The 27,994-nt window shown below is 52.6% G+C and overlaps 2 protein-coding genes across 2 annotated transcripts; both read right to left on the bottom strand.

Moving 5' to 3' along the window:
• Positions 1–1,709: 1,709 nt before the first annotated feature.
• ERCC2 (ERCC excision repair 2, TFIIH core complex helicase subunit) lies at positions 1,710–24,129 on the bottom strand. Its single transcript, XM_052779440.1, is given in 24 exon segments — positions 1,710–1,865; positions 1,954–2,097; positions 2,172–2,315; positions 2,585–2,655; positions 2,754–2,826; positions 2,899–2,991; positions 3,096–3,217; positions 4,372–4,424; positions 4,500–4,608; positions 4,772–4,845; positions 19,300–19,369; positions 19,630–19,748; positions 20,148–20,316; positions 20,590–20,723; positions 20,810–20,906; positions 21,005–21,128; positions 21,209–21,325; positions 21,812–21,837; positions 21,840–21,924; positions 22,021–22,134; positions 22,219–22,281; positions 22,359–22,436; positions 22,529–22,628; positions 24,083–24,129. Coding segments are annotated over 24 exon segments (2,268 nt in total). The 5' UTR covers positions 24,088–24,129; the 3' UTR covers positions 1,710–1,781.
• A 457-nt stretch (positions 24,130–24,586) lies between these two features.
• On the bottom strand, positions 24,587–27,220 carry LOC128138089 (delta-like protein 3). Its single transcript, XM_052779392.1, is given in 13 exon segments — positions 24,587–24,592; positions 24,704–24,765; positions 24,813–24,920; positions 24,923–25,065; positions 25,067–25,250; positions 25,325–25,338; positions 25,340–25,701; positions 25,848–25,906; positions 26,039–26,147; positions 26,149–26,230; positions 26,630–26,691; positions 26,808–26,849; positions 26,851–27,220. Coding segments are annotated over 13 exon segments (1,503 nt in total). The 5' UTR covers positions 27,121–27,220.
• Positions 27,221–27,994: the final 774 nt, after the last annotated feature.

Here is a 27,994-nt window from a genome sequence, read left to right as displayed (position 1 = left end):
TCTGGTCACCCCTGCACCCCCCCCCCACTGCCTCACACCCCCCCGGTTACACACTGCGCTGCATGCTGTATGTGGCACATTGCACACTGCCTGTTGCACTGCTGCAAATTGCATGTGGCATGCTGCACAGCGCGCCTTGTTGCACACTTCACACTGCATGCTGCTCATTGCATGCTGCATCCGGGGGGGCTGCAGAGCAGCACCCTGCACCTTGCACCTACTCTTGGGGCCCACCCAGTGCATGGCCTTGGCCGACCTTGATCTGCAGCACCTGCCGTGGCTCTGGTTACTCTCCCACTGGTTGCCTGGCCAGGGCCTGGCTGCAACTGGGAGCACTGGGAGCAACTGGGAGGTGGGCACAGCCAGACAGGGGAACTGCAGAGGGATGGGGGACAGGAGCAGTGAAGAGGCCCCTGTCCTGGGGTGGGGGCACCCAGCACCCACCACTCCCAAATCACTGTCAGGACCCAGCCAGGGTGTGCTGGGGTGGGGACACCCACCCTGTGCCCCCCATCCCCACTCCGAGGTGGCCTGGCTGTCCTTGGCCCCCTCCCCACGTGGGGGTCAGGGTGGGGGGCACCCAGAGGTGGGTGACCCCAGGCAGATCTGCTGGATCAGGGCAATTCAAGCCGGGCCCACCCCACCCTGACACCTGGTATTTTTAGGCCAGATCCGGTTACCTGGCTGGATCCGGTGTCAGCACTGGGGGACCCCCGGCGGGGGGCACAGGACGGACGGCAGGGATGCCGGGGCGGCATCCATGGGTGGGGCAGCAGCTGCCACTAGTGTCCTTCACCCCCCCCCCCCCAAACCACCACCAGCACCTGTGGGGAAACTGAGGCACAGAGTGGGGGGCCTCCCCTGTGGGTCTGGGGCACCCTGAGCCCCCCAGAGTGCTGGGGGGGGACCCTGGCAGAAGGCCCCACTGTACCCCAATATCAGCACCCTGGGGGGCATGGAGGGGCCTGGGGCCCCCCCCTATGTCTGTGGGGGTGCCCTACACCCATGGGGTGCTCCATAGATCCAGGGGGACCCCATATGTCTGGGGGGGCCCATGGTCTGTAGGACTCTGGGTAAGGGGTGACCCCAAATATGTGGGCACTGGGGAGGGGGTGACCTTGGCCATGGGGTGTCCCCCAGCCCTGGGGACAGCTGGGGGGAGTGTCCCACTACTGGGGACCCTGGGGGGGCCATGTCATTGCTCCCAACCCTCTTCCCCACCCCGGTGACTGTGGCCCCCCCAGACAGGGTAAATTGGGTGTCCCCAGGCACAGCAGCGGCAAGTAAGGGGGTGCAGCGATGCAGGGGTGGCCAAGCCATGGCGGGCTCCTGCTTTATTGGGGGGGATGGTTCGTACAAAAAAAAAAAAGGTGAATTGAGGTGTCCCTGCACGGCTGGGGGTCGGGGGGGGGGGCAGCACCCAGCAGGGGCCCCACAGGGTGCTGGGTATGGGGGGGATTCAGGTCCTGCTCTGAGCACGTTTTTGCTCCCAGCATGTACAGAGGATCCGGATCCTGCTCCAAGTGAGTTGGGGAATCCAGGTCTTGCTGGAGCACATGGGGGCAGATCTAGTTCCTGCCCTGAGAACGTGGGGGGGGCTCCAGGTCCCCCTGATCACGTGGCAGGGCTCTAGATCCCACCTTCAGCACACGGAGGGATTCAGGTCCCACCTTGAGCACACAGAGGGGACTTGGGGTCCTGCTCCAAGCATATGGGGGGGCTCGGGGTCCCACCCCAAGCAGATGGGGGGGGTCACCCCGCGCCCACCCCCCCCGGCCAGCTCACACCTGCTGAGCAATCTGCTGCAGAACCTCCTCCGACTGCAGCTTCTCCAGCGTCAGCAGGGACAGCCCCAGCTGGTCCTCCTGCACCAGGAGGAGGGTAAGCCAGGGGTCCCCCACCCTGCCCAGCCCCTCCAGTGCCGGGGGGGGCCTCGGGGGGGGGCTTCTTTACCTGGTGGAAGGGCTGAGCCATCTGGCGCAGGAAGAACTTGGCCACCTGCACCGCCTCGTCCACCGTCAGGTTGAGGTTGGCGTCGGTGATGTGCTCCTGAATCCACCACGGCAGCTTCCCCCACTTGTCTGCCCGGGTGAAGCACTGTGGGGGGAGACATGAGGTCCCACAGCTCCCCCGCCAAAACCCATCCGTCCCCGCCCCATCCCGGTACCCACCTTGTCAGCGAAGACCATGAGGCTGTAGTCAGTTTTGCTGCGCAGGGCCCAGCCGACGCACTGGGTGGTGTGGCGCATGGCATCGAAGGTGAGGAAATCATTCTCCTGGATCTGGAACTGGTCCCAGAGGTATTCTAACTGGGCCTGGGGGGGGGGGGTGGGCACAGACACGCTGGGTGTCCTGTCCTGGCCGTAGGGTGCCCCACTGGTCCCCAGGGAGCTCCAGAGCAGCCCTGGGGTGTCATACTGTAACCATGGGGTGCCACGTGGCCCCAGGGTGCTCAGCTGTGCCCCACGGGTGCCCCACTATAGCTCTGGGGCACCTTATCATGTCTCCAAAGTGCCCGGGGTGTCCCAGGGGTGCCTGGCTGTGCCATGGGGTGCCCCCAGGGCGCCCCACAGTCCCCGCTCACCTTCAGGATGTGGCTCTGGGTGTAGACGTAGGGCACCCCGAACGTGACGACGGCTCTGCCATAGTGATGCACTGGGAGGGGGTGCTCAGGGTGCTTCAGCACCCGCCACCACATCCCCCTGCCACTGCATCCCCCCGCTGCCACGTCCCCGAGCTGGGCTGGCCCTCACCAAAATTGATGCCTTCCGACACTTTGCCGCGGGCCACGGAGAGAAGGATGGCACCCTGGCTGTTCTTGCAGGCCTGCAAACAGCAGCCAGGTCACCGGGAGGGGTGGCACCGGTGACGGTGACACCCTGGGGCGCTGCCACCCACCTCCTGGTACTTCTCCAGGGCCATGCTGGTCTCGGTCCCATCCTGCGGCTCGATGAAGATGAGCTTGTTCCGCTGGATGTTCTCCAGGATGCCCTGCCATGGTGGGGGGGGGGGGCAGAGGTCAGGGGACACGAGGGGACATCACAGGGACAGTGCAGGGAGTCGGGGGATGCTTTGGGGGACAGGCGGGGACGTACCTGCTTGTACCAGGAGGCCACAATGTTCTCCATGTACTGGTAGCTGCTGAAGAAGGCGACAATGCTGTCAGGGACCATGGCTGACAGCTCCAGCAGCAGGTTCCCGTACTTGTGGATGACGGCTGTGGTGGTGTGTGGATTGTCCGGCTCATAGTTCACAAACAAGTTTCACCATGTCTAGTGCACACAGGCAACTCATGGGGGGTTACAAAAGTGACCCAGCCTTGGGTTGCCTTGAGGCCCTGTCTCTCTGCAGAGATGACTCACGGGGAGCTGTGTAGGCAGCTTAGCCCTGGGTTGTCTGATAAACCCTAAAGTAAACAGGGCAGTGGCTGCACCATTCAAAGAACCAAAACCTGAACTGAGCCTTGAAATCCCTTAGCAAATAGTATGCCCTGAGTCTCAGTCCAACCACTATTCAGTTGCTGAGGAAGCAAGGTAAAAAAAAAAAAACCAAAAAAACCCCACCAAACCCAAAACCTGGAGGGTTTCAGCTTCAGTTTCAAATGACAACCTTGTGTATTCAAACAATCACAGACCAACAAAGGAAAGATAAGGGAAAACTCCACTCAGATATACATAATCTATTTAGGCCTATATCATAATCCACTCAGACGTAGTCATACACACCATTCCACAAGTCAGGGGATAAAAACTCTAAGATTCAGGTTGGAAAGGGGAGGGGGAGTCACTTCTCCAACTATACAGTTGGCTTGCGAAGGAAACACACACACACACACCCCCCCCACCCCTTGATCGGGACGCTGGTTGAGGTAACTTCCCTGGGATTGAGAGCCCTTACCTGGAGGGGTAAGTGAATATTGTTTATGCTTTAAGTTTGTAAATGCGTTTGTGGTTGTCTGTGAATCGCTTGTGGTTGTAATAATGTACTACGCTTGCCTTAAAAAATTGCAATAGTGCATTCCTCCATTGTATCTGTAAAACCTGCAATAGTGGCGTGTTAAGTCTGCGAGTGAAGTTCAAGTCGTTTGCTTGAACCTTGCAGTTAAGTCCTTTTCCGTCACAGGTGGAGGGTGGGGGTCACTGTGGGGCACCCCTGACCCCCCAACATCCCCTCCGGACCCTGAATCTCCCTGTCACCCCCAGCCCAACATTCTCCCGGCCCCATTTCTGTCCTGCCCTGGGTTCCCCTACCCCAGTCCTGGCCCCAAGCCTGGTCCCTCCAGCCCTATATCACCCTGTCCCCATCCCTGTCCCCCCCAACCCCATAACCCCATCCCTGTCCCTCTCCCCTCCCTCCGTCACCGTTCCCTACCGATGTCCTCGCGTGTCTCAAACTTGGAGCTGGTTGCCACCACGACCCACGATCTGTGAGGGACAGGGACGCTGGTGACACAGGGGTCCCTGACCCCCCCCAGACCCAGCGCCGGGTAACCCCAACGCTCCCCACTCACCATGGGGCACAGGCAGGTCCAGGCCAGCATCATGGTGAAGGTTGCCATGGTGACAGGGTGGAAATCCCGGATTTTGGGGTAAATGTCCAGGGGGGAGTCTGTGGGGGGGAGCAGAGGGGACACAGGGATGAGGTCACCCCAATGGGCCCTGGAGGGGATGTGGGGGGACATAGTGGGGGGGGCGACATGGGAAGGGGGGGCAAGGGGGACATGGGGGATACAGGAGACATGGTAGGGGGGATGTGGGGGACACACACAGACTCACCCCTGATGTGATGATGACCAACTGGAAGTGCTTGAAGATGGGCTTGATGGTGATGGAGGCATCCATACAGCTGGGGACACACCCCCCCACTCCTGGGGTGACACTGCAACTGCCCCCCTGTAAAAGGAACTAGGCCTTAAGCCTTATTGGTTTTTTTTAAGACTATTCATATTAGACATATAACTAATGATTAGAAATTGTTTTAGATATGATTAATAGAATGCAGGTGCTTATAAAACAATATGCATAAGCCGCTTATTAAGCCTATGTGTCTCCCTCCATGGCTGGCTTGAAACCCAGTCAAGCTGAATCAATAGAAGAGGGATCATACATCTTAGACCTAAGACATGGGAGTGAGTGAGTGAGTGATTAACTTTAGAACAAGATAAATTAATAGAATAGCCTGAGTGATTTTCAGAAATTCAAAGGTAATCTTTGATGTGTAAGAAGATAAGTGATTGTGGTGACCCAAGACCTTCTGCCTATGACCACTAACTTCAGAAGAACCGGCACACAAGAATTGATGAGATAAATTGATGAATGATAATGACATGGGAACCGAGATCGACTGGAAAATTACAAAGACTTTGGACTGGGACAATGGGTGGTAAAAAGGTATATAAGATTGGGAAATTTTTGGAAGGTTGCCATTCACTGCAGTGGTAGCCCAACTCTGAGTTGTTAATAAAGCAAACCTAGAGAAACCCATGTTTGAAAATTCTTTAACAGAATTGGCGACCCAGATGGGACTCTAGGACACAAGAGAGAAAGAGAGCAACTGGATATTTCTCTGGACAAACCCGTTACCAATGCTCAATTGCCAGCAGAAATAATCAGGTGAGTTCACCTAAGAGACTTGGGCACGGGTAATTCCAGATAAAATTATCCTGGGAAACTCTTGTGTTTAAACTTGCAAAAAATATTAAGAAAGATGGGGTCAGCACCCAGCGTTGAAAGGGGGATGCCCCTTGCTGAGGTTTTAGAAAAATGGAAAAAGATACCCTTGGCACAGGCATTGCAAAAAAGAAAATTGATAATATTGTGCCAAGAGGAATGGCCATTCCTGACGAGAAATAGAGGAGGAAGGCCAATGGATGAGTGGCCTCCTAAGGGAACATTTAAACCCCATAAGCAAAAATTTTTGAGAATGATTTTGGAAGACTCCAGAAGTCAAGATTTGATTATTGGTATAATTGGGCACAACAAAGGAGGAAAACTCCCTTGTTGAAAATGAGGAGAAGTTTACTTCCCTCGGCTCCTGAGGCTGAGAAAACTGAGCTTTTCTCTAAGGGTGTTGGCATGTACCCAATGCGTTTGGACTACATCCCAAACCCGAGAGCAGGACCAGGTGCACCTGCTGAAGTAACTGCAGTAATGAGGCATGAACCTTGGAAGCAAGGTGATTTAGTAGCTTGGCAGTCGAAGATGCCTCGGCTGTGTGATGATGCTGAAAAATGTGCTCAATTGTTATCGGGAATTGTCACTGATTATACCCCTAATTGGAATGATATGAGGACTCTGATGCGAGAATTATTTCAGGCAGAGGAAAGAGAAAAGATTTTTCAAAAGGATAGAGAAATTGCTCAGAGAGGCCAGGGGTTAAACCCATGGCCTGAACAAGATCCGGAATGGAATCTTGCAACCACAGAAGGAACAAGGGCTCACCGAACTGCCATTCAACAATTAATAGAAGCAGTTCACCAAGCTGGTGAGAGAGTAACTAATTGGACAAAGGTTTTAGAATGTAGGCAGAGACCTGATGAACATCCGAGTGATTACTGGGGACGATTGAAGGCAACTTTATTGAAATATGGGGGCATGACCCATGACAATTTCCAGGAGCCTTTAGCTATCAGTGTTTTTGTAGATCAATCTGCTCCAGACATAAGTAAATATTTTAAGAACCATATCCCAGGCTGGCAGGGTGAGACATTAGCTAAAATTCTAAGTATTGCTGCCTTTGTTTTTGATGGAAGAGTTGAAGAAAGACAAAAACAGGAAGAAAAATTAAAAATCAAAAGAAAGCGAGAGCGGAAAGAGAAGGAGAGAGAAATTGGACTGTTAGCTGCAGCAATTACTCAGAATTTTAACCCACAGATGAGAGGTCGGCGATTTTCTCGGGGGAGATTTAGGGGAAGAGGGGGGGCAAAATAGAGTTCCCCCTGTTTCCCAACATGCTAATTCTTTAGAGTGTTTTTATTGTGGAAATCTAGGACATATGCAAAGAGAGTGCCCACTGAGACCTGTCGCAACCTGAGGAGGACTTCCACCTGCCCGACCCCCATGACCTCAGTAAAGAATGGTACTCCTCTTCTCTGGAAACTAAAAGAGCAATGAAACCTGTCGGAATCAAGGTAGATGAGCGCGGTCAGATTACTGCAAAGGTAAATGGTATTCTTGTTACTTTCCTAGTAGATACGGGAGTGACATTGTCTTTGTTAAATTTTGAAGTCCACCAGATATCAAATGAAACTGTGATAATACAGGGGGTGGTAGGGGAAGAGATAAAATATTTGTCTACTCCTCTGCCAGTAGTTTTGAATGGAAAATTAGTCTGGGGAAGATTTGTAATTTCTCCAGACTCTCCCGTTTCCCTTCTGGGACAAGACCTCTTGCAGGAATTTGGCATGTTTATCTCTTTGGCACCTACAGGGATCCGATTAATTCTAATGGGTTCAGAAATAATCCAATTTAAAGAACAAAAACATAGTGATTCAAAAATACCACCCGAATTAGCTGGAGTTCCCAGAGAACTTTGGAGTACATCAAGAGATGAAGTAGAATTATTAAAATCTGCTGAACCAGTTGTGATAAAAACAAAAGGAGGGACTCCTCCTTCAATTCGGCAATATCCAATTATAAATGAAGCTATTCCTAGCACTGAAAAACAAATTGTGCATTTTTTAGAAAAGGGGATTTTGAGAGAATGCTGTAGTCCCTATACTACCCCAATTTTGCCAGTGAGTAAACATAGGACAGATAAGGATGGAGGTCCTGAATATAGATTTGTTCAAGATTTACAAGCAGTGAATGAGCATGTAATTGCTCCACACTCCGTGGTGCCGGATCCTAGTCTGATTTTAACCCAGATTCCAGTCTGGGTGCAGTATTTCACAGTGCTTGACCTTACTGGAGCTTTCTTTAGTATTCCAATTGCTGAAGAAAGCCAATCAATTTTTGCCTTTACTTGGCAAGGGAAACAACTTACTTGGACCAGGCTACCACAAGGTTTTACCAGCTCACCAATGATTTTTTCTCAGATTCTGAAGAATGATTTACAAGATTTAGTTTTTCCAAGCAAATCTGTCCTGGTGCAATATGTTGATGATTTATTATTGGCAAGTAAAACTGAAAATGATTGTATTTGAGATACTGGATATCTGTGTATCCAACTTGTTAAAAAGGGACACCGTGCATCTCCATCTAAATTGCAGTTTTGCAAACAGCAAGTAAAATGTTTGGGATTTATATTAAAGCCCGGAGTATGGGAAGTAGACCCTGAAAGAGTCCAAGCAATTCAAGAAATACCAAGACCGGTGAGGAAAAAACAGTTGAGAGGATTTTTAGGACAGGTAGGATTTTGCCATCCTTGGATCCCAGGATTCAGTGAAATAGCTAAACCTCTGCATGAAGCAACCCGAAATGAGGAAATCGAACCAATCACTTGGGGCACTGAGAGTGTTGCAAATATTCTGGTAAAGAAATAAAAATTTAATCACATAAAAGAGTTTGGTTTGATTAAGAAGTAGAAAATTGTGAAGCATAGGTATGGGAGTGTTAAGTTTGAAATGTAGTCATGGGAACTTTAGAAAATGTACTATGTGTAACTATAAGAATTCAAGTATTGTCTAAAATCAGTTAACCACAGAAACTTTGACAAAGATTTGTTGATTTGTAGTGTTTTGTTTTAGGAAACCGTTATGGACACCAGTTTGCTGCTTGGAAACCCCTTACCCTTCCCACCTCGATCTAATTATCGAGGATTCTAATCAGTAGAGTTAAGTGAGATTAACCAATGATTGTTTTAACATAAGAATATTAAGAAGATGGTGTGACTGAAGGACCAATTATTAGAAAGGTTACATTTAAGAATAGACATAGTATGCATTTTTATGTAAATTAATATAGATGATGGTGAGAATCGTACTGCGCAGAATCACCTAAGAGAGGTCAAGAAGTGGACAAGCGAGGAAGACTATGGAAGACCACCAGAGGGCTTCTGAAGACCACCAGAGACCTTCACTGCGCCTGTGTGAAGAGACATTTACATATGCTAATGATTTATCGGAAAATTAATGATTATGTATAACATTTTCTAGAAATTTAGTGACTATGTATAACAGGTGTGTATTTAACCTGCACAGTTAGACTAGACAGGTGCACACGATAGGTGGAGCAATCCCCCATGTGCCCAGCGCTGCAATAAAGGAGTGCCTGCTTCTTAACTTCTCATTGCTGTTAAGGAGTTTTATTCCGGATTTCGGTAACAAGAGGGAGAAAGCCTTTCGTACTTTAAAGGCTGCACTCTTATCTGCCCCAGTGTTAGGGCTTCCTGATTATTCAAAACCTTTTAAATTATATTGTGATGAAGCAAAAGGGGTTGCAAAGGGACTGTTAGTACAAACTTTAGGACCGCATGAGAGACCTGTTGCTTATTTTTCTTCTACATTGGATCCAGTGACTAAAGGAACTCCTTTTTGTATCAGAGCAATAACAGCTGCAGCTGAAATGGTTGAGAAAACCAGAACAATTGTTTTAGGTCATCCACTAACTGTTTGTATATCCCATGAGGTAGAAATTTTGTTAAAGCACTATGCGGAGAAAGCTTTGTCTCCACAACAGGCACATAGATATGAAATAATTCTTTTATTGGCTGATAATTTGAAACTGGAAAGGTGCAATACTTTAAACCCTGCAACTTTAATGCCTTTACCCTCTGACGGAGAAAAAGATAACCACAATTGTGTTTATCTCATAAGTGAAACCAGCAAGCCACAAGATGACCTGAGAGATCAACCTTTAGATAATCCTGATTTGAACCTCTTCATGGATGGCTCATCTTACTACGAAGAAGGTCGAAGATGTACCGGTTTCGCAGTCACCACAGAAACACAGGTACTATTGGCTGGACCTTTACCTGCACTTTTAGGTGCACAAGGAGCAGAAATAGTTGCTCTTACTGAAGCTGCTAAATATGCAATTGGAGTCAGAGTTAATTAACATTTATACAGACTCTAAATATGCCTTCGGTGTATGTCATGCTACGGAGACTTTATGGAAGGAAAGGGGTTTCTGACTTCGGTGGGAAAAACTGTTGCCCACAGACAACAGATCAAAGACCTCTTAGAAGCGATCCAATTGCCCTCTGAAATATCTGTGATCTATATAAAGGCACACACACAGAGACAAGACATGATCGCAAAGGGAAATTCTCTAGCCGACCAAACTGCTAGAGCAGCAGCATGACAGGTCGTGTCCGTTATGTCTCTGTCACAACATGAAATAACATTTGAGCTCCCAGATGTGAATAAGCTGTACGAAGACTTCCCTGAAGAAGAAAAACAATGGACTCGGCTGGGAGCCCAGCGGCGAGAAGGGCAGTGGATTCTGAATAACAAACCTCTCCTTCCAAAAAGGTATTTATTGCCGATAACACGGCGGCACCATGAGAGGACCCATGGGGGACCGGAGAGCCTAGCGCTCTGAATCCAGAGACTCTGGGCAGCCCTGGGAATTTATGCAGCAGCAAAAAGAATTTGTGAAGGATGTAAGCTTTGCAGACAATATGCCTCAGTGTGAATTAAACCTCCCAGTGGGAAAAGACCTCCAGCCACCTTCCCTTTTCAGAAACTCCAAATTGATTATGCAGATATGCCAAAAACAATGGGGTACTCTTACATGTTAGTGATTGTTGATCAGCTATCAGGATGGGTGGAAGCTTTTCCGACTAGGAAAAAAATGACTCTAAGACAGTAGTAAAAGCCTTATTGAAAGAAATCATTCCAAGGTATGGGGTTCCTGAAGTAATTGACTCAGATCAAGGGAGTCATTTCACAGCTGCTATCCTGATTCAGATTTATAATTCTTTGGAGATTTTTAATAAATTTCATACTCCACATCACCCCGAATCATCCGGTCAGATAGAACGAATGAATAGGACATTAAAGGAGAAATTAGTAAAAGTTTATAAACAGACTGGTTTGAAATGGCCTGAGGCCTTAAATTTAGTTTTGTGGGATATTAGGAATACCCCGAGGCAACCAATTGGAGTTTCTCCAGCTGAGATCCTTTTTGGGAGAATACTTGCTGTTCCAGGTATGTATGTGCCAACAAAGACTAGCCTCTTGGATGGAGATGAACAGGTAACACAATACCTTCTGTATCTGCAAAATTCTTTTTTCCAAATGCGTAACCATGCCTATTGGTATCAGGGAATAAGCCCTGAAATCCAAGTTCATGATATACAGCCAGGGGACAAAGTTTATATAAAGAATTTCAAAAGAAAGAACAGATTTGAACCAAAATGGGAAGGACCTTATACTGTTTTACTAACTTCTTTTTATGCCATTAAGGTATCTGGGAAAGAAAATTGGATCCATCATTCACATGCCCGCAAAGAATCTGAAGCGTAATGGACAATTGTAAAGTATTATTCCTTTTTGTACTTGTTTGTATTTTACCCTGGAGTGACACCTTATGGACAAAATTTACATTGTGCTATCAAGATGTCTGTACCAATAGAACTGTTATTATATATAGTGATTGTTCTTTTCAACTTTCAGGCCAAATTACAGGCCTACAGGAAAAGTCTGGACAGATCATTTTTTTGGCTAGTTATCCGAAGACCAGACAGAGAGACCCTATTTATCCGCTTTCTAATTTTCTCGAATTACGTGCTAAATGTTAGAAGTAGACTTGATGATTCGTGGGAAACTTGGTCCGACAGTCATGGCTTGTCTAAACGGTGGTGGGGATATGGCATTCCAAGAACTTATCCTGTATATCATATTCACCTTCAAGAACCAACATGGGGAATTGAGACATGGTGCTTTTTGACCATCAAATGTGGGGAATTTATGGTAATGGAGACTGGTGCTGTCATAGATTCTATCTATCGAGCAATCGTTTTACTTTCAAATTTAGGATTGTAATAATCAAATGGGGACCTAATCTTGAGTGAAATTTTTGGCACCATCACACAGATGATTATCCTCACTCATATCATAACATGTCATCTCTGAATGTGTTAAAACAATTGGTACGGAAACCTAGGGATGTTCACCAAGTAGAAAATGCCTGGCCCAACAATATGCATGTGTCATTGATGAAATCTTTTACTGATAATCTAAATTTAAGTGAATGTTGGATTTGTGTTGCTCTACCAAAGAGAGTGAATCAAGGATTTCAATTAGTAGGAATACCGATTCCTAAAAATGCAAATTGGAAAAAATACTGGTTTAATACTACTTTTTCTGAATCTTATGAAGAACAAATTTGGGAAATTAAACTATCAAATTCAGGAGACTATTCACAAGTCCACTGTGTACAAAGATGTTATCCCCCAAGTGTTGATAACCAACATTTATGCAAAAATCACTCATTTGTAGGAAATTGGACTCAATGCCAAAACATGACTTCTATTAACTCAGGATTGCATTTAAGTTGGCGAGCACCTGAGAACTTAGGTATTTTTTTGGTTATGCAGGAACAAAGCTTACAAAGCTTTGCCTCCAGATTGGGGAGGTATTTGTACCCTAGGAGTAATGTCTACAGATTTGGAAATATTCATCCAAAAACTGTCTCAAAAGTGCAACATGGCATAGAACCTTTTAACTCGAATTCGAAGAACTCTAAATCCCTTGATTGAAAGACCAACAGGATTCCATTGATTTGTTAGATGGTTGATTCCAGCTCTAGGAGTGAGTGAATTGGAGAAAGCAGTCTTAAATGTTTCTGGAGAAATTGAAAAATTAGCAAATTCAACTGCTCACGGACTTTCCACTCTCCAGAAAGAGGTAACTAAACTTTCAAAAATGACTATTCAAAACCGAATGGCCTTAGACATGATTCTGGCTTCACAAGGTGGAGTTTGTACCGTCCTAAATACCAGTTGCTATGCGTATACTGATCGATCGGGAGAATTAATGACAGATGTCCAGAAAACTTGAGAGGTTAGTGCCACAATGCAACAAATTCAGAGAGATGGCACATCTTGGGGCTTTTCTGACACATTCTCTTGGTTAATGAATGTCTTGGTTTCCAAATTTGACTACTTGGGTGAAAAAACTAATTGTAATAGTCTTTGTTGTTATAATCATAGTAGTATATATGATTGTTTTGTTTCAATGCTGTGTAAGTTGTAGCTCTAGGATAGTACAGAAGATGATAGAAAGACAAATGTGGAATTATCAATAGGACTGCAGGAGTGCGATGAAAAACAAAAGGAGGGAATTGTAAAAGGAACTAGGCCTTAAGCCTTATTGTTTTTTTTAAGACTATTCATATTAGACATATAACTAATGATTAGAAATTGTTTTAGATATGATTGATAGAATGCAGGTGCTTATAAAACAATATGCATAAGCTGCTTATTAAGCCTATGTGTCTCCCCCTCCATGGCTGGCTTGAAACCCAGTCAAGCTGAATCAATAGAAGAGGGATCATACATCTTAGACCTAATGACGTGCAGAAACAGACTCCACAATCAGTGAGTCACAGTCCAGGCCCATTGCCTTTTTCAATCTGGCCCATTTCCAGCTTGGGGGTATTCTTAGGATTAGTCTGGAGGCAAAGATCACACTGTTGAGTCACCTGTCTCACCGTGGTGTATAAATTTCTAGCCACAATTTCTCTTATTAAATGATTATACAGAGCCTCTGTTCCCCAATGTCTTTTCCTATGTTCCTCCCATATCAAATGCCACAGTAAGCAAGAGGGAATGATTAGCTTTCCCTGTGGGGTATGAGCCCATCCTTCTTTATTATATGACCCTCCTAAATCTGTAATAAGCTTCTGATCTTCCCTGGTATATTCTGGCTTACCTTCTAGGAAGATCTGCCTATCAGGAATTAAGGCCCCTTCTATTTTTACTTTTGTTTTGGCCACTTGTTTTGTCTCTCTGTCTGCCAGCTCATTCCCTTTTTCCAAATCTGAGCTCACTTTCTGGTGTGCCTTAATATGCATAATTGCTACTTTCTTAGGGAGCTGGACAGCTTCCAGTAACTTCAGAATTTCTTCTGCGTGTTTGATATTTTTCCCTTGAGAACTCAATAGTCCTCTTTCCTTCCAAATTGCTCCACGTGCGTGTACAACTCCAAAGGCATATTTTGAGTCTGTATAAATGTTCACAAATTTGCCCTGGGCCAATTCCAGGGTGCGGGTTAGAGCAATTATTTCTGCCTTCTGTGCAGAGGTGTTCATAGGCAAAGCCCCTGATTCTGTTACCTCTTGGCTGGTGGTGATGGCGTATCCCGCATGTCGATTACCATTTAGGACGTAACTGCTTCCGTCATCTGTGAACCAAATTTCCCCATTTTCCATGGGGCTGTCTTTCAGGTCTGGGCGACTGGCGTATGTTGCTTCGATGGTTTCCAAACAGTCATGATGTACCGGTTCTCCTGTGTTCCCGCTGAGAAAAGAAGCTGGGTTGACAATGTTAGTGACTACAATCTCCACATCATCCTGCTCTACCAATATAGCTGGATATCTCAGGAATCTTTGCGGAGAGAGCCAGTGTCCACCTTTCGCTTCCAGTACTGCTGATACTGTGTGAGACACCAAAACAGTCATTTTCTGGCCCAGAGTAAACTTTCGGGCTTCCTGTATGTTCAGTATTACAGCTGCAACCGCCCGCAGGCATCCAGGCCAACCTTTTGCAGTCGTGTCTAGCTACTTAGAGAGGTAGGCACCTGCCCGTCGATATGGACCCAGGTTTTGTGCTAATATTCCCAGGGCAATGCCCTGCTTCTCATGAGAGTAAAGAAGAAACGGCTTACTCACATCTGGGAGTCCTAAGGCCGGGGCCGACATCAAAGCCTTTTTCAGTAGCTCAAAGGCTCGTTCGGTCTCCTTGTTCCACTCAAGGTGTTTCTGCTCAGTGGCGTCCATGTCATACAATCTTTCTCTGTCTTGGTGGTGATCAGGATATCATCCACATACTGCAACAGCTTTCCCTCCTCAGACGGGGCTTCCCAGGATTCCAAGTCTTTCGCAAGCTGATTGCCAAAAATGGTAGGACTATTCTTAAATCCTTGTGGCAACACCGTCCAAGTGAGCTGGGTCTTTTGACCACTCTTGGGGTTTTCCCATTCAAATGCAAATAATTTTTGGCTGGCTTCATGGAGAGGGAGGCAAAAGAAAGCATCCTTCAAATCTAAAACAGTAAACCAAGTCAATTCAGGTGTTAATACGGTCAACAGGGTATATGGGTTCGCCACTACTGGGTAAAGATCTTCAGTTATCTTATTCACCGCCCATAAGTCTTGGACCACCCGATATGACCCATCGGGCTTCCGAACAGGTAATATAGGGGTATTGAATTCAGACTCACACTCTTTTAATAATCCCAACTGCAAAAATTTTTCTATCACCGGCCGGATTCCTTCTCTGTCTTCCTTCTTTAGGGGATATTGTTTAATTCTTACCGGCTTTCGGCCTTCCTTGATCCTAACTTCAACAGGTGGAGCACTTTTCGCTCTTCCAGGTGCATCGGTAGCCCATACCCCTGGGTACACTTGGTTTAAGATGTCCTCGTTAATCCTTCCTTCTGGGGGGAGACTGGTTAAGGTTAGGCTCAATATTTGAATATATTGCTGATCTTTTACCTCCAGAGTAATTTCTCCCTTTTCGAATACAATTTTTGCTCCCAACTGTTCCAACAAGTCCCTTCCCAAATGTGCCTTTGGGGAGTTGGGCATATATAAAAATTTGTGAATGCCCCACTGTTTTCCTAATTTATATTTTAAAGGTTTACAAAAATATGCCTTTTCACTTTGGCCAGTCGCTCCTTTCACCATAACATAATCATCTCCCAGGGGCATCAAAGCTTGATTCAGAACCGAGTATGTTGCCCCTGTATCTACCAAAAATTCTACCTCTTGTGTTTTCCCTAGCTTAATTATAACCAGTGGATCCGCTAGGGTAGATTCCCCAGGTTCCCGTCAATCTCCCCTCACATGGGCTACCATTTTTCCTGTTTGAGCCCTCTGATCCTCCTTGTTCCTTGGGCATTCCTTTTTCCAATGACCGAATTTCTTACACAGAGCGCATTGATCCTTGCCCAGTTGGGGCAAGTCTCATCTAGGCCCTCTTCCTCTTTCTTCCTGGATAACAGCCATTAATTTCCTTTGCCCCTGCCTATATCCTTCTTCTCTGTTACTAAATACTCTCCATGCTTCATCCAACAATATTTCTAAATTCCTACCCTCTGTAGGGCGCAATTTCTGAAGTTTGCACCTTATATCCCCTGTAGATTGACCCAAAACCAGGGAGACTAATTATTGTACTCCTACCTTTGACCCAGGATCCAGCGGTGTGCTGTGGCGCATTACATCCCTCAGTCGATCCAGGAATTCAGATGGAGACTCAGAAGGACTCTGTTTAACTGCATATAAAGCTGACCAATTTATAGTTTGGGGGATTGCCCTCTCCATTCCTTTTGTAATCCAATCCTGATACCCCTGCAATCTTTCCATATGTGCAGATCTATTAACATCCTACTTTGGGTCTTGGAGAGGGAAATATTCCTTAATGTCCCCTCCTGTAATCTTATAATGATCTTCAGCAAGGTTCCCTGCTGTTTTTAAAATCAGCTGTTTCTCTGTCTCAGTCATATATTCCAATAATAGCTGTATATCCTTCCAATCAGGGTTATGCTGTTTTACAATAAATTGGAAATGCTTAGTTACACTTATCGGACCTCTCCTATAATCTTTTGCAACCTTTTTCCGTTCTCCTAGGTCAGCAGTAGACTTTGCTGTCCGGGGGGGGAGTCGGAGTTCTATCCGAGTCTGCATCCTGTTCCTGTGGTCGAGGGGGAAGCTTAAACAAATCAGTTAAATCTTGTTCTGGTGCCTGATGAATTTTATTTGCCTTAGTACATCTTTGTCCAATACTACATGCCAAATAACACCGCCTCAGTTTACCTCTAAGCTCCTTGTTGTTCTCTCGCTCAAGTGCAAGCACCATGGGGTCCTGTGGGGGGTACCATTCCACAGTCCCTTTGCCACTCTGGATGATTTCGGAGGGTGAAAAACATGTCTGCATACGAAACCTCATCCCATTTTCCTTCTCTCCTTAAAAACAGCATTAGTTGTAATAGAGTATTATAATCTATTGACCCATTAAGTGGCCACTTAGCATCACCTTCTAACTTATACAACGGCCACCACTGATTGCAATATTTAATAAGGTTCTTTTTACTTTCTGTACCTCCGGTCCCAACAATATCTTTCCAGTGGGCAATTACACAACCCAGAGGACTCTTCCTCAATACTCCTCCTTGATTGTTTCCCATTTTATAACTTCTCCTAATGATTCTTAAGTTTGATTTTGGCTTCTCCTTTTAATAAGCTTCCATGCAAATCGTTTCTTACACTTCTTTATAGTCTTCCCCCAGTTTTCCTCCCACACGTCCCAAATTTCTGGAATTAAATTTTCCCTTACACACCAATATTCTTGGAGAGCTCTTTCCCAATCATAAAAGTGTGGAATTTGGGGAAAACACTCAAGGCAGTCTGGTTTCCGTCTGCTAGATGTACAGTACCATCTTCTCCCACAAGATTTACACTTCAACAAAACCCAAGCCGGATGCCAATTATTATATAGTCCAGTTGCAAGCCCACATACAAAACAGGGAATCACCCCTATTAGTACGTAAAGACATTCACACATTAACAAACATACATACACCTATAAATTTCAACATATCATTTCCATACACCCACACAAAATCTTTAACATTAAATTTCCAAACATTCACATCATACAATCATCGCTCCAGTTGACAACCTTTCAGCAGCTGCAAAAATGTACCAAGCGCAATTGCGAGGGGGTGCGCTTATCCTTCTCCTGCCTCTTATATACCAGTCATCGACAGGTCCGTCCTGGCTCCCGATACCGGGATGCAGCAGTCACCCTGGATTTGCTCGATCTACCCCCAAGATCGCTGGCGGCCGCTCTATCAGTCAGCAAATCCCCCCCTTGTTACCATACAGGGTACCCTCCTCCCATACAGGGACTACGCTGCACGCCAGATGTCTCTGTGCGATTTACCAGCTGCCCCGGCCCGTACGATTTACAGGCTCCCCTTGTAAAACATACCGTTTGGTCCGCAGCTTCAGGAGGTTGTTGTCTGCTCCCGCGGTGAGCGGCTGGCAGCGGAGGCTCCTCCGAGGAATGTGTTCGGGGCGTGCCTAGGGGCGTCCGCTCCGCAGTCGGTCCCGCAGCCGAGCAGAGAGTCTCCTGGCTGGCTCGCCAAACTGACGTGCGGAAACAGACTCCACAATCAGTGAGATTGTAAAGTAGGTATGTTCATTCAGCGCTGGGCAGCACAGGGGGTAGTCCCACCAAAGTCGTGCGCGCCTGACTCGGCAGTTCGCTTCAGATTTATACAATCAAGTGTTACATATTCACAATACGCCTATACATATGCATGACCTATCCCCGCTTCCTATTAAAATTAGCTCCGAGAGGTCATTTCCATAGTCTCCTCTCAACTGCGCTTGCACAGTGCCTCTTTATGGTGGTCATCTGGTGGTCGCAGAGATGAAGATAGATGACTCTGTCACCACTAGTAACCTCTTTTCTTGCGCAGGCTCAGTGGTTTCTTGGTATTCACCCAAGCCGCAAGACCAGTCTTGGCTGGCTCTTGGGGCCTGCTCCTGCTTCTTATCAGGAACTGTCTCTGCCTCATTGGCTGGTTCTTGGGACCAGCTCTTCTTATCAAGGACTGTCTCTACCTCAGCTAATTTCAACAATGTAAGCGCTAAACATCATCTTTCATCCCCCTTTATTAAGTCTACTGAGATTCTTTTGACTCCCCTTGTCTCACTAAGACATGGGAGTAAGAAGTGAGTGATTAACTTTAGAACAAGATAAATTAATAGAATAGCCTGAGTGATTTTCAGAAATTCAAAGGTAATCTTTGATGCGTAAGAAGATAAGTGATTGTGGTGACCCAAGACCTTCTGCCTATGACCACTAACTTCAGAAGAACCGGCACACGAGAATTGATGAGATAAATTGATGAATGATAACGACATGGGAACCGAGATCGACTGGAAAATTACAAAGACTTTGGACTGGGACAATGGGTGGTAAAAAGGTATATAAGATTGGGAAATTTTTGGAAGGTTGCTATTCACTGCAGTGGTAGCCCAACTGAGTTGTTAATAAAGCAAACCTAGAGAAACCCACGTTTGAAAATTCTTTAACACCCCCCCATCTCCCCAGCATCCCTGTCCCCCCCACAGTGTCCCTGTCCCTCCCCGATACCCCCCCCCCCGTGTCCCCCCTGTGCCCACACCTGAAGTGCAGGATGGGGTTGGAGATGGTGGGGGTCCTGTCATCAAAGGGCTCAATGATGATGGTGAAACCTGGGCGGGGGGATGGGGGGGGCACCCTCAGTGCCAGCCAGGGCAGGGGGGGCACCCAACACCCCCTCAAGCAGGACACATGGTGTTCCTCCACCCAAGGGTGCTCATCTACACACCCCAAGGGGGCTTATGGACCGTGCCACCACCCATGGGTGCCAATCCCCACAATGGGGGGGGCTCACAGACCACCCCCCCGCCTCGAAAGGGGTGCTCAGGGACTGCCCCCCCTCACCCCGGGGGGACCCAGGCACCCAGCTGACCCTTGGAGTAGGTGCTGATGAGGGTGGCAAAGTTGGCGACGAGGGTGATGGCAGAGAAGTCGGCCATGTCCATGATCTCCAGCGTCCGCAGCAGCAAGTGCAGCCACTCGGCACAGAACCTGGGGGGTAGATCACCCGTGGGGGGGGACGTGTCACCTGGGGGGGGAGCACACATCACCCTGGGCGGGGGGGACACGTCATCCCACGAGTGTCATGTCACCCCGAGGAGGGGAAATGCCACCTTTGCGGGGGGACATGGTCATGCCAGGGAGGGGAGACACCACCCTGGGAGGGGGACACAGCACCCTGGGGGAGACACAGGACCATTGGGAGGGGACATAGGCCACTCTGCAGGGGGTCACAGGCCACCCTAGTGGGGGGACACAGCACCCGTGGGGGGGGTCACAGACCACCCTGGTGTGGTTACAGGCCACCCTGGGGGGACATGGCCCCCCAGAGGCCACGTCCCCTTGGGGGTAGGACCCTTCGTGGTGGGGACAGACTCCCCCCAGACTCACCGCAGGGGCTTGCGCTCGATGCAGACCTTCTCGTAGAGGTCCTTGAGGAAGGTGGGGGTGCTCTCCTGCACCACCTGTGGCCCCCGCACCCGTGCCCACAGGTAGGCCACGAACCGCTTCAGGAACCCCACGAAGTGCTCAGCCATCCAGACGCTGCCAGGAACTGCCTCTGCAGGGCAGGGACAGCGGGGAGAGCTCAGATGGGGAGCCCCTGGCACTCTCCCCACACCCCAAGGAGGGGCTCGGGGACCCCCAGGGTGTCCGTGCTCGTCTGGAGGGGAGGTTGTGGGGCACTGGAGGCTGGTGTGGGGCTGGGGGCATCCCAAAGGGCTTGGGGGCTCCCCACCCCAAAAGGGAGCTCAGAGACCCCCCATGCTCATCCAGCATGGAAATGGGGGGGGCCTGGGGGGCACCTCAAAAGAGGGGTCACCCCCACATGCACCCTGCAGGATCTCATCTGGCAGCACGGGGTTGGCAAGGTAGAGGTTGGTCTCCCAGGCAGTGCTGGCCTCCCACAGACCCTCCACCAGGTGCCGGTACTCCTCCGCCAGCCGCCGCGCATCCTTCTCCTTGATCCTGCGGCAAGGGGGGGATCCAGTCACCCGGGGGGGGACACGGGAAAACAACGGGGACAATAGGGGGGAGGTGGGGGACACGCTCACTTTTGGATGGTGGCTTGGAGCGTGGTCACGTTGGCCTAGCAGCGGTCCAGCATCCGGTGCATGATGTTCACCCCCATGGAGTCGATGCAGACGTTGTCTGCAGGGATGGGGGATGGCATCACCCCCCCCGCCTTGGGTGACGCAGGGGACAGAGGGTGACACCCCAAAAATGGGGTTCGGGGGGGGGGGGCTGACCAATGTTGCAGGCCTCGTCAAAGACCACGACCGACTTCTTGGCCAACTCCTTTGAGACCAAGTCGGCAATTTTGGGATCCAGCAGGTAGTGGTAGCTGTAGATGACAATGTTGGCATGAAGGATCTGCTGGAGGGCAGGGCATGGGGACATTTAGGGATAGAGGAGCCACCCCAAAGCCGATCCCGGCCCCCTGTGCCCCGTACTGAGTAGCGGGTGAGGAAATAAGGGCACCAGCCCTTCTGGCAGCCATGGGCCTTCAGGTCGTCCAGGTTGTAGATGCCGTAGGGGATGGGCACCTCATGCCCGTGGGTGTCAAACTCCTGGCAGGAGACCCCGGGGGGGTGGCTGGAGGTCCCTGGGGAGGTCCCCAGGGGGTGGGGGGCAGCTGGAGGCAGGGGGAGGTGCCCCGAGGCAGGATGGTGCTGGGGGGGGGCAGGGGATTGGGGAAGGGGGGGATATGGGTGTGGGATGGAGGTGGGTTGTGGCTGGAGGGCACCCTAGGATACTGGGAGGGGGTGGATGGGGAATGGGGGGGGGTCCCCAGGGTGCTTGGGACCCAGTTAGGGAATGGGAGCACCCAAGGGTGCTGGGGAGCCGGAGGGGGAGTGGGGGCACCCCAGGGTGCTGGGAGCTGTCAGGAACACCACAGGGCACCCAGGAGCTGGCAGGAGACTGGGGGGCACCCAGGGGTCCCCAGGTGCCATTGGGGCCCCCAAGCGGGGGGAGGTGGGACACCCTTGGGTGCCTGTCAGGGGCAGGGGGGATCCCCGAGTGCTCATTGGGGGATCGGGGGGGGAATCCCTCACCTCGAAGAAGCAGCAGGTAGGCATCCATCACGCTGGTGCTGCGCCTGCACGTAGGAAGCCGTCAGGCTCAGGCACCAGCTGTCCACCTCCTTCCCGAAGCGCAGCAAGGACACCTGCACCCCCGCGGTCACCCCGCTGTTACCGTGTCCCCCTGGGATCAACCTCCCCCCCCCCCGCCCCCAGTGGATCTCACTCAGCCCCCCGCCCACCTCGGGGTGGATGCAGAGGTTCTTCCTGGAGCTCAGCACCAGCCCCAGGAACAGCACCTTCTCCCCCAGCTCCTTCTCGTAGAAATCCATCAGCTTCTGCAGCTCCTTGATCACCTGCGGCGGCAACGCTCAGACGGATCCCTCGGGATGCCCTCTGGGATCTGCTCCCCCCGTCTCTCCCCCAGCTCCTCACCCCACCTTCTCGATCTCTGGCACCGTGCGGGAGCAGTAGATGAGTTTGGTGACGTCCAGTAGCCAGGCCTAGGGAGAGAGGCGATGCTAGGGTCTGCAGGGCTGGGATCTGCTGGGATCCGCTGGGATCAGGCACCAGCACTCACCTGCTGATAGGCGACGATGAGTGACAGCAGCGACACCGTCTTCCCGGTCCCCAAGGGCATCTCCAGCACGCTGTGGCCCTGCTGAGAGCAGCAGCGGAGTCACCCCGGCAGGGACGTCCCCAGGGGTGGGTGGATCCCAGCCCGCCCGGGACCACCAGATCCCGCTGTACCTTGGCGTCCAAGGTCCTCTTGAGCTCCAACATGTAGGAGAACTGCTCAGGGTAGATGTAGTCATAGGGGAAGTAGACTAGGAGGCCATCGATGTTGAGCCTGTGGAGGGGCCAAAGAGAGGAGGATTCCCGCAAGGGATCTCACCAGATTCCACCCCAGCGGAGAGCTCGGTGCTGGCTGATCCCTCCCCGCCCTGGGATCAGGGTGCCCCAGCCCACTCGTGCCGTCCACCCTCTTGGCAGGTCTGTGATGGCAGCCGGGATCTGGTGGGCAACGGGATCCGGTGGGGGGGTCACGATGCTGAGGTGGCCCCAGGGAGACCCTGCCGCTCTCAGCCCCGGCAGGGACCCGCTCCGCCAGTGTATTGGCTTTGTGTGGCAAGGTTTTGGTAGTGGGGGGGGTTATGGGGGTGGCTTCTGTAAGAAGCTGCTGGAAGCTTCCCCTGTGTTCAAGAGAGCCCATACCAGCCGGCTCTAAGACGGACCCGCCGCTGGCCAAGGCCGAGCCAATCAGCGATAGTGGTAACACCTCTGTGATAACATTTTTAAGAAGGAAAAAAAGTTGGGACAGATGTAAACGGCAGCCGGAGAGAGGAGTGAGAACATGTAAGAGAAACAACCCTGCGGACACCAAGGTCAGTGAAGAAGGAGGGGGAGAAGATGCTCCAGGCGCCAGAGCAGAGATTCCCCTGCAGCCCGTGGGGAAGACCATGGTGAGGCAGGCTGTCCCCCTGCAGCCCAGGGAGGTCCACGGTGGAGCAGATATCCACCTGCAGCCCGGGGAGGACCCCACGCCGGAGCAGGTGGGTTCCCGAAGGAGGCTGTGACCCCATGGGAACCCCGCGCTGGAGCAGGCTCCTGGCAGGACCTGCGGATCTGTGGAGAGAGGAGCCCAGGGAGCAGGTTTTCTGGCAGGACTTGTGACCCCGTGGGGGACCCACGCTGGAGCAGTCTGTGCCTGAAGGACTGCACACCGTGGAAGGGACCCATGCTGGAGCAGTTCGTGAAGAACTGCAGCCCGTGGGAAGGACCCACGTTGGAGAAGTTCGTGGAGGACTGTCTCCCGTGGGTGGGACCCCACGCTGGAGCAGGGGAAGAGTGTGATGAGTCCTCCCCCTGAGGAGGATGAAGCGGCAGAAAATAACGTGTGATGAACTGACCGTAAACCCCATCCCCGTCCCCCTGTGCCGCTGGGGGGTTGGTAGAGAATCCGGGACTGAAGTTGTGCCCGGGAAGAAGGGAGGGGTGGAGGGAAGGTGTTCTGAGATTTGGTTTTTATTTCTCATTACCCTACTCTGGTTGATTTGTAATAAATCGAGTTAATTTTCCCCAAGCTGAGTCTGTTTTGCCTGTGACGGTAATTGGTGAGTGATCTCTCCTGTCCTTATCTCGACCCACAAGCTCTTTGTTATATTTTCTCTCCCCTGTCCAGCTGAGGAGGGGGAGTGATAGAACGGCTTTGGTGGGCACCTGGCGTCCAGCCAGGGTTAACCCATCACAGCCAGCAAGGCTGCCAGGGATCGCCCGGGATCCCCCCAGCGCTCATCAGCTCACTTCATGGCTTCCGCCGCTTCCACACGCCGCCGGCTCCGGCGCGGCCCCGCCCCTCCCCGTCCCCACCTCGGTCCGCTCCGCCCCCCATTGGCCGACGCGCTACCCTCCCCCCCGCCCCGCCTCTCCCTTCCGATTGGCCACGCGAGCTGCCCAGCACGGCGCGGGGGAGCGGCCCTGCCGGCAGAGGGCGGGAACAGCTGTGTGTTGGGGAAGCAATCGACCGCCGAGCAGCGAGTTGAGCGCCGAGCCATGGAGCGGGCGGCTCTAAGGTGACCTGGGGGGACGACGACGACAGACTCCAAAGCAGGACACTGTCACCCCCCCCCCCCCGGTCCGGAGTGGGGTGTCCCCACCCGTGTCACCCCCCCCAGGGCCGGATTCTAGCGACACGGTGGCATGGACAGACATCTCAAAGAGCTTTATGGCATAAGCCCCCCCCGGGAGGGGTGTCCCCAAACCACTGTGGGGACCCAGACTTGGGGGGGGGGGTCTATCACTGCCAGGTCACATCTGGGGAGGGCAAGAAGAGAAATGGGGGGGTTAAAGGCAGGTTAAGGAGAACCAGAGGGTGATGGGGGGGGGAGGGGGGAGAAATGGTGGAGAAATTGGGGGGGGGCTCACCCAGGTAGCAGAGGCACATGGCAGCCACCGCTCCCTCCCTGTGGGGCTCGTGCCAGGGGTCCCCCCCCATATCCGGCACACGGCCCATGAGACCCCCAAAATCAGGGTGTGTGCCCCCCCCCCCCCAAACCTCCCCAGCCCAGGTCTCACCTCTCCCCCAGCAGCCACCGCCACACCACCAGTGCCAGCCCCACACCAGGGCCCAGCAGGGCAAGGGCGGCATTGGGGGGCCGGAGGGGGGACCCCCAACCTCCTCCTTGCAGCAGGACCCCATAAATCCGGGGGGGCAGGTGCAGATGTGGCCTGAAAAGTGGGTGTAGCAGGTGGCACTGTGCAGGCAGGGGCCAGAGGCAGAGGCATCGGCAATCGGCGCCGGCGTAGCCAAGGGTGCAGGAGCAGGTGAAGGTGTTGGCGCCGTCCTGGCAGGTGCCACGGTTGGCGCAGGGGTTGGGGGTACAGTCATCGGCGTTGTGTTCACACCAGCGCCCCGAAAAACCCGGCTGGCATTTGCAAATGGTGCTGCGACCCAAGTCCCTGCACTGGCCGCCTGCGCCAGGGAAGGAGTCAGCAACGCCAAACCGTGCTGGGGGAACGGTGGTGGGGGACATGGGGGAGGCTCACCGTGCAGGCAGAGGTGCGCGGCCCTCGCAGTTGGAGCCATGGAAGCCAGGGGGGCAGCAGCAGGTGTAGCCGGCGCCGGGGGCCGGGTCGGGGGTGCAGGCACCGCCGTTGAAGCAGGGACCGAGGGCGCATGGGGATGGTGGCACCTCCAGGACAGGCTCCGGCATCACCAACCACCCTGCAGCTGGGAGCAACGACAGAAACGCTGACACTGCTGCCAGCACCGGGGCTTCAAGGGCTGTTGCTGCCAGTGCCACCGCTGGTGCTGCCAGTGCTGCTGCTGGCGCTACCGGGCCCATCACCGCTTCCAGTGCTGCCAGTGGCTGTCCTGGGCTGGGAATGTCCCAGTGCAGCCCCAGGGGGTTGCTCCCACAACCCTGCGCAGGCAGTACCGTTACTGGGATGGTGGGGATTGGGGGTACTGGACCGCCCCAGGGTGGATGTGGGGGAGCCGGGAAGCACCAGGGGGGCTCCTAGGGTGACACGGGGCATGCTGGTGCAGGGGGGTGTGTGTCCCACTCACTGTGCAGGTGCCCCTGTTGGCACCGGGGGGGGGGGGGGCGCAGGCTTCCCAGCACCCACCTGCAGGTAGAGTGGGGTGTCAGGGGCACCCCAAAACCCAGGGGACAGCCTGGGATGCTGCATGCCCCCCAAGAAAGATGGGGGAGCATGGGGAGGGAGAAGGGTGACAGGGGCCCCCCCAGGGGAACTCACAGTGGGTGCAGCAGGGGGGGCAGCGGCGGGTGCAGGGGGCACAGCGGGGGACACAACGGGGGCCACGGGCAGGGGGGCGGCAGCGCAGGCAGGTGCCAAAGCGCAGGCCCTCCCCCATCCCCCCCCCGCCAGGGACCCCCTGGGGAGAGGTGCTGCTGGGCCACCGCGTGCCCCAAGAGCCGGCCCTGGGGCACCCGTCAGCACCCACAGCCCCCCTGGGCACCCCCAAAGCCCCCCAGACCCCCCCCTTTGCCCCTCTAGCCCTCCCTCTCTGCCTCCCCCCAACTGCCCCCCCCAATCCAAGGATTCCCGTTCACCCCCCTCAAACATCCAGGGTTCCCCTTTGCCCCCCCAAACCCTAATTTGACCCCCAAAACCCTGCAGGCTGCTATCTGCCCCCCCAATCCTATTTGTCCCCCATTTACCCCTCGGGACCCCCATTTGCCCCCCCCCCCCCAACAGTCCGGGCTCTCACATGCCCTCCCTTATTCCCCATCCCCCCCCCCCAAATATGCAGGGCCCCTATTTGCCCCCCGGGACCCCCATTTGCCCCCCCCGGACCCCACGGGCTCCCCAAGTCCCCCCTACTCGCCCCCAGAGCCTTTAGCCTCCTCCAGCCGCCACGACTTGATGATGAGGGAGACGGTGCCGGGGGGGGGGGGGGGGGGGGGCAAAAATTAGGGGGGTGTCATTCCTAGGCCCTTGGGGGTCCTGGGACCATGGTGGGGGGTCAGACCTTGGGGGGGGTGGTGGTGTCAGTCCTCACCTGCCAGGGGAAGGTGAAAGGCAGGCGGAAGATGCGGGGGGGGCCCCGGGGCAGGGGGGTGTCCGGGGGAGCTGTGAGTAACCCCCAGGCTGCAGCTGACCCCTCCAGGGGGCCACAGACAGAGGCGGAAGACAAGACGACAGGAGGGGGGACCCCCACACGGCCCCCCCCGTGCCGACAGCACCCGCAGCTCCAGCACCCCGGCCAGCTGCACCTGCAGGTGGGCATCAGCGACCCAAGAGCCCCCCCTCAGCACCCCAAAATACTCCTCAGGGGCACCCCAATACCCAAATAACCCCCCAAACACCCCCAGCATCCCAAAAGAGCCCTCTAGGCCCGCCCTGAATCCCCAGAGCTCCCCCTCAGCACCCCAAAACACCCCTCAGACTCCCCAGTACCCAAATATCCACCCAAAGTCCTCAAAATACCCCCAGCGCCCCAAAATGGCTCCTTAGGACCCCCCCAATCCCCCCCAGCATCCCAAACCAGCCTCAAGGATCCCTGCAAACTCCCCAGGGACACCCCAAATTTCTCGGAGCCCCCCCCAGCACTACAAACAGCCCACCTGGGATCCCCAAAATACCCCCTCCAATATCCCAAATACCCCCCCTGCACCTCCCCCCCCCCGCCAACACCTTCTAGGGACCACAAAGGGACACCTGAAGCACCCCAGGATCACCCTGATCCCTCCAGGGACTCCCCTCAAAATTGCCAAGGGTCTCCACCAGCCCCCTAGACCCCCCCCCAGGGCCCCCCCAGCCCCCTCCCCAGGGGCAGGCTCACTGGTGAGGGCCAGAGAAGGGCGAGGAGGGCAGCCAGCAGCACCACAGCCATGGCTGGCACCAGGGGGGCAGGATCCGGGCCCAGGGGTCCTGCCTGGTCTCAGAGCTCAGCGGGGTCTGAGCCCACCACCCCCCTCCCAAGACCCCTTTCTAGTGGCCAAGCCCCACCCCCTGTTTGCAGGCCACGCCCCTAAAGGGGATGCAGGCCCCCCCCCCCCATCCCAAAAGGGGGATCCAGCTCCATAACCCCCCCCCCAAAAGGGCCCAGATCTGGCCCCATTACCTGGATCCAGCCCCATAAACTGCCCCCCAAAAGAGCCTGGATCCAGCCCCATGCCCCCCCCCCCCAAAGGCCCAGATCCGATGCAGCACCAGGGAGGGGGGACCGCTCCATGCCCCCCCCCCAAG

This window comes from Harpia harpyja (assembly GCF_026419915.1).
Source record: "Harpia harpyja isolate bHarHar1 chromosome W unlocalized genomic scaffold, bHarHar1 primary haplotype SUPER_W_unloc_1, whole genome shotgun sequence".
NCBI classification, from domain to species: Eukaryota; Metazoa; Chordata; class Aves; order Accipitriformes; family Accipitridae; genus Harpia; species Harpia harpyja.
Note: the sequence above shows the minus strand (reverse complement) of the source record. Positions and strands in the feature narration are given on the sequence as shown.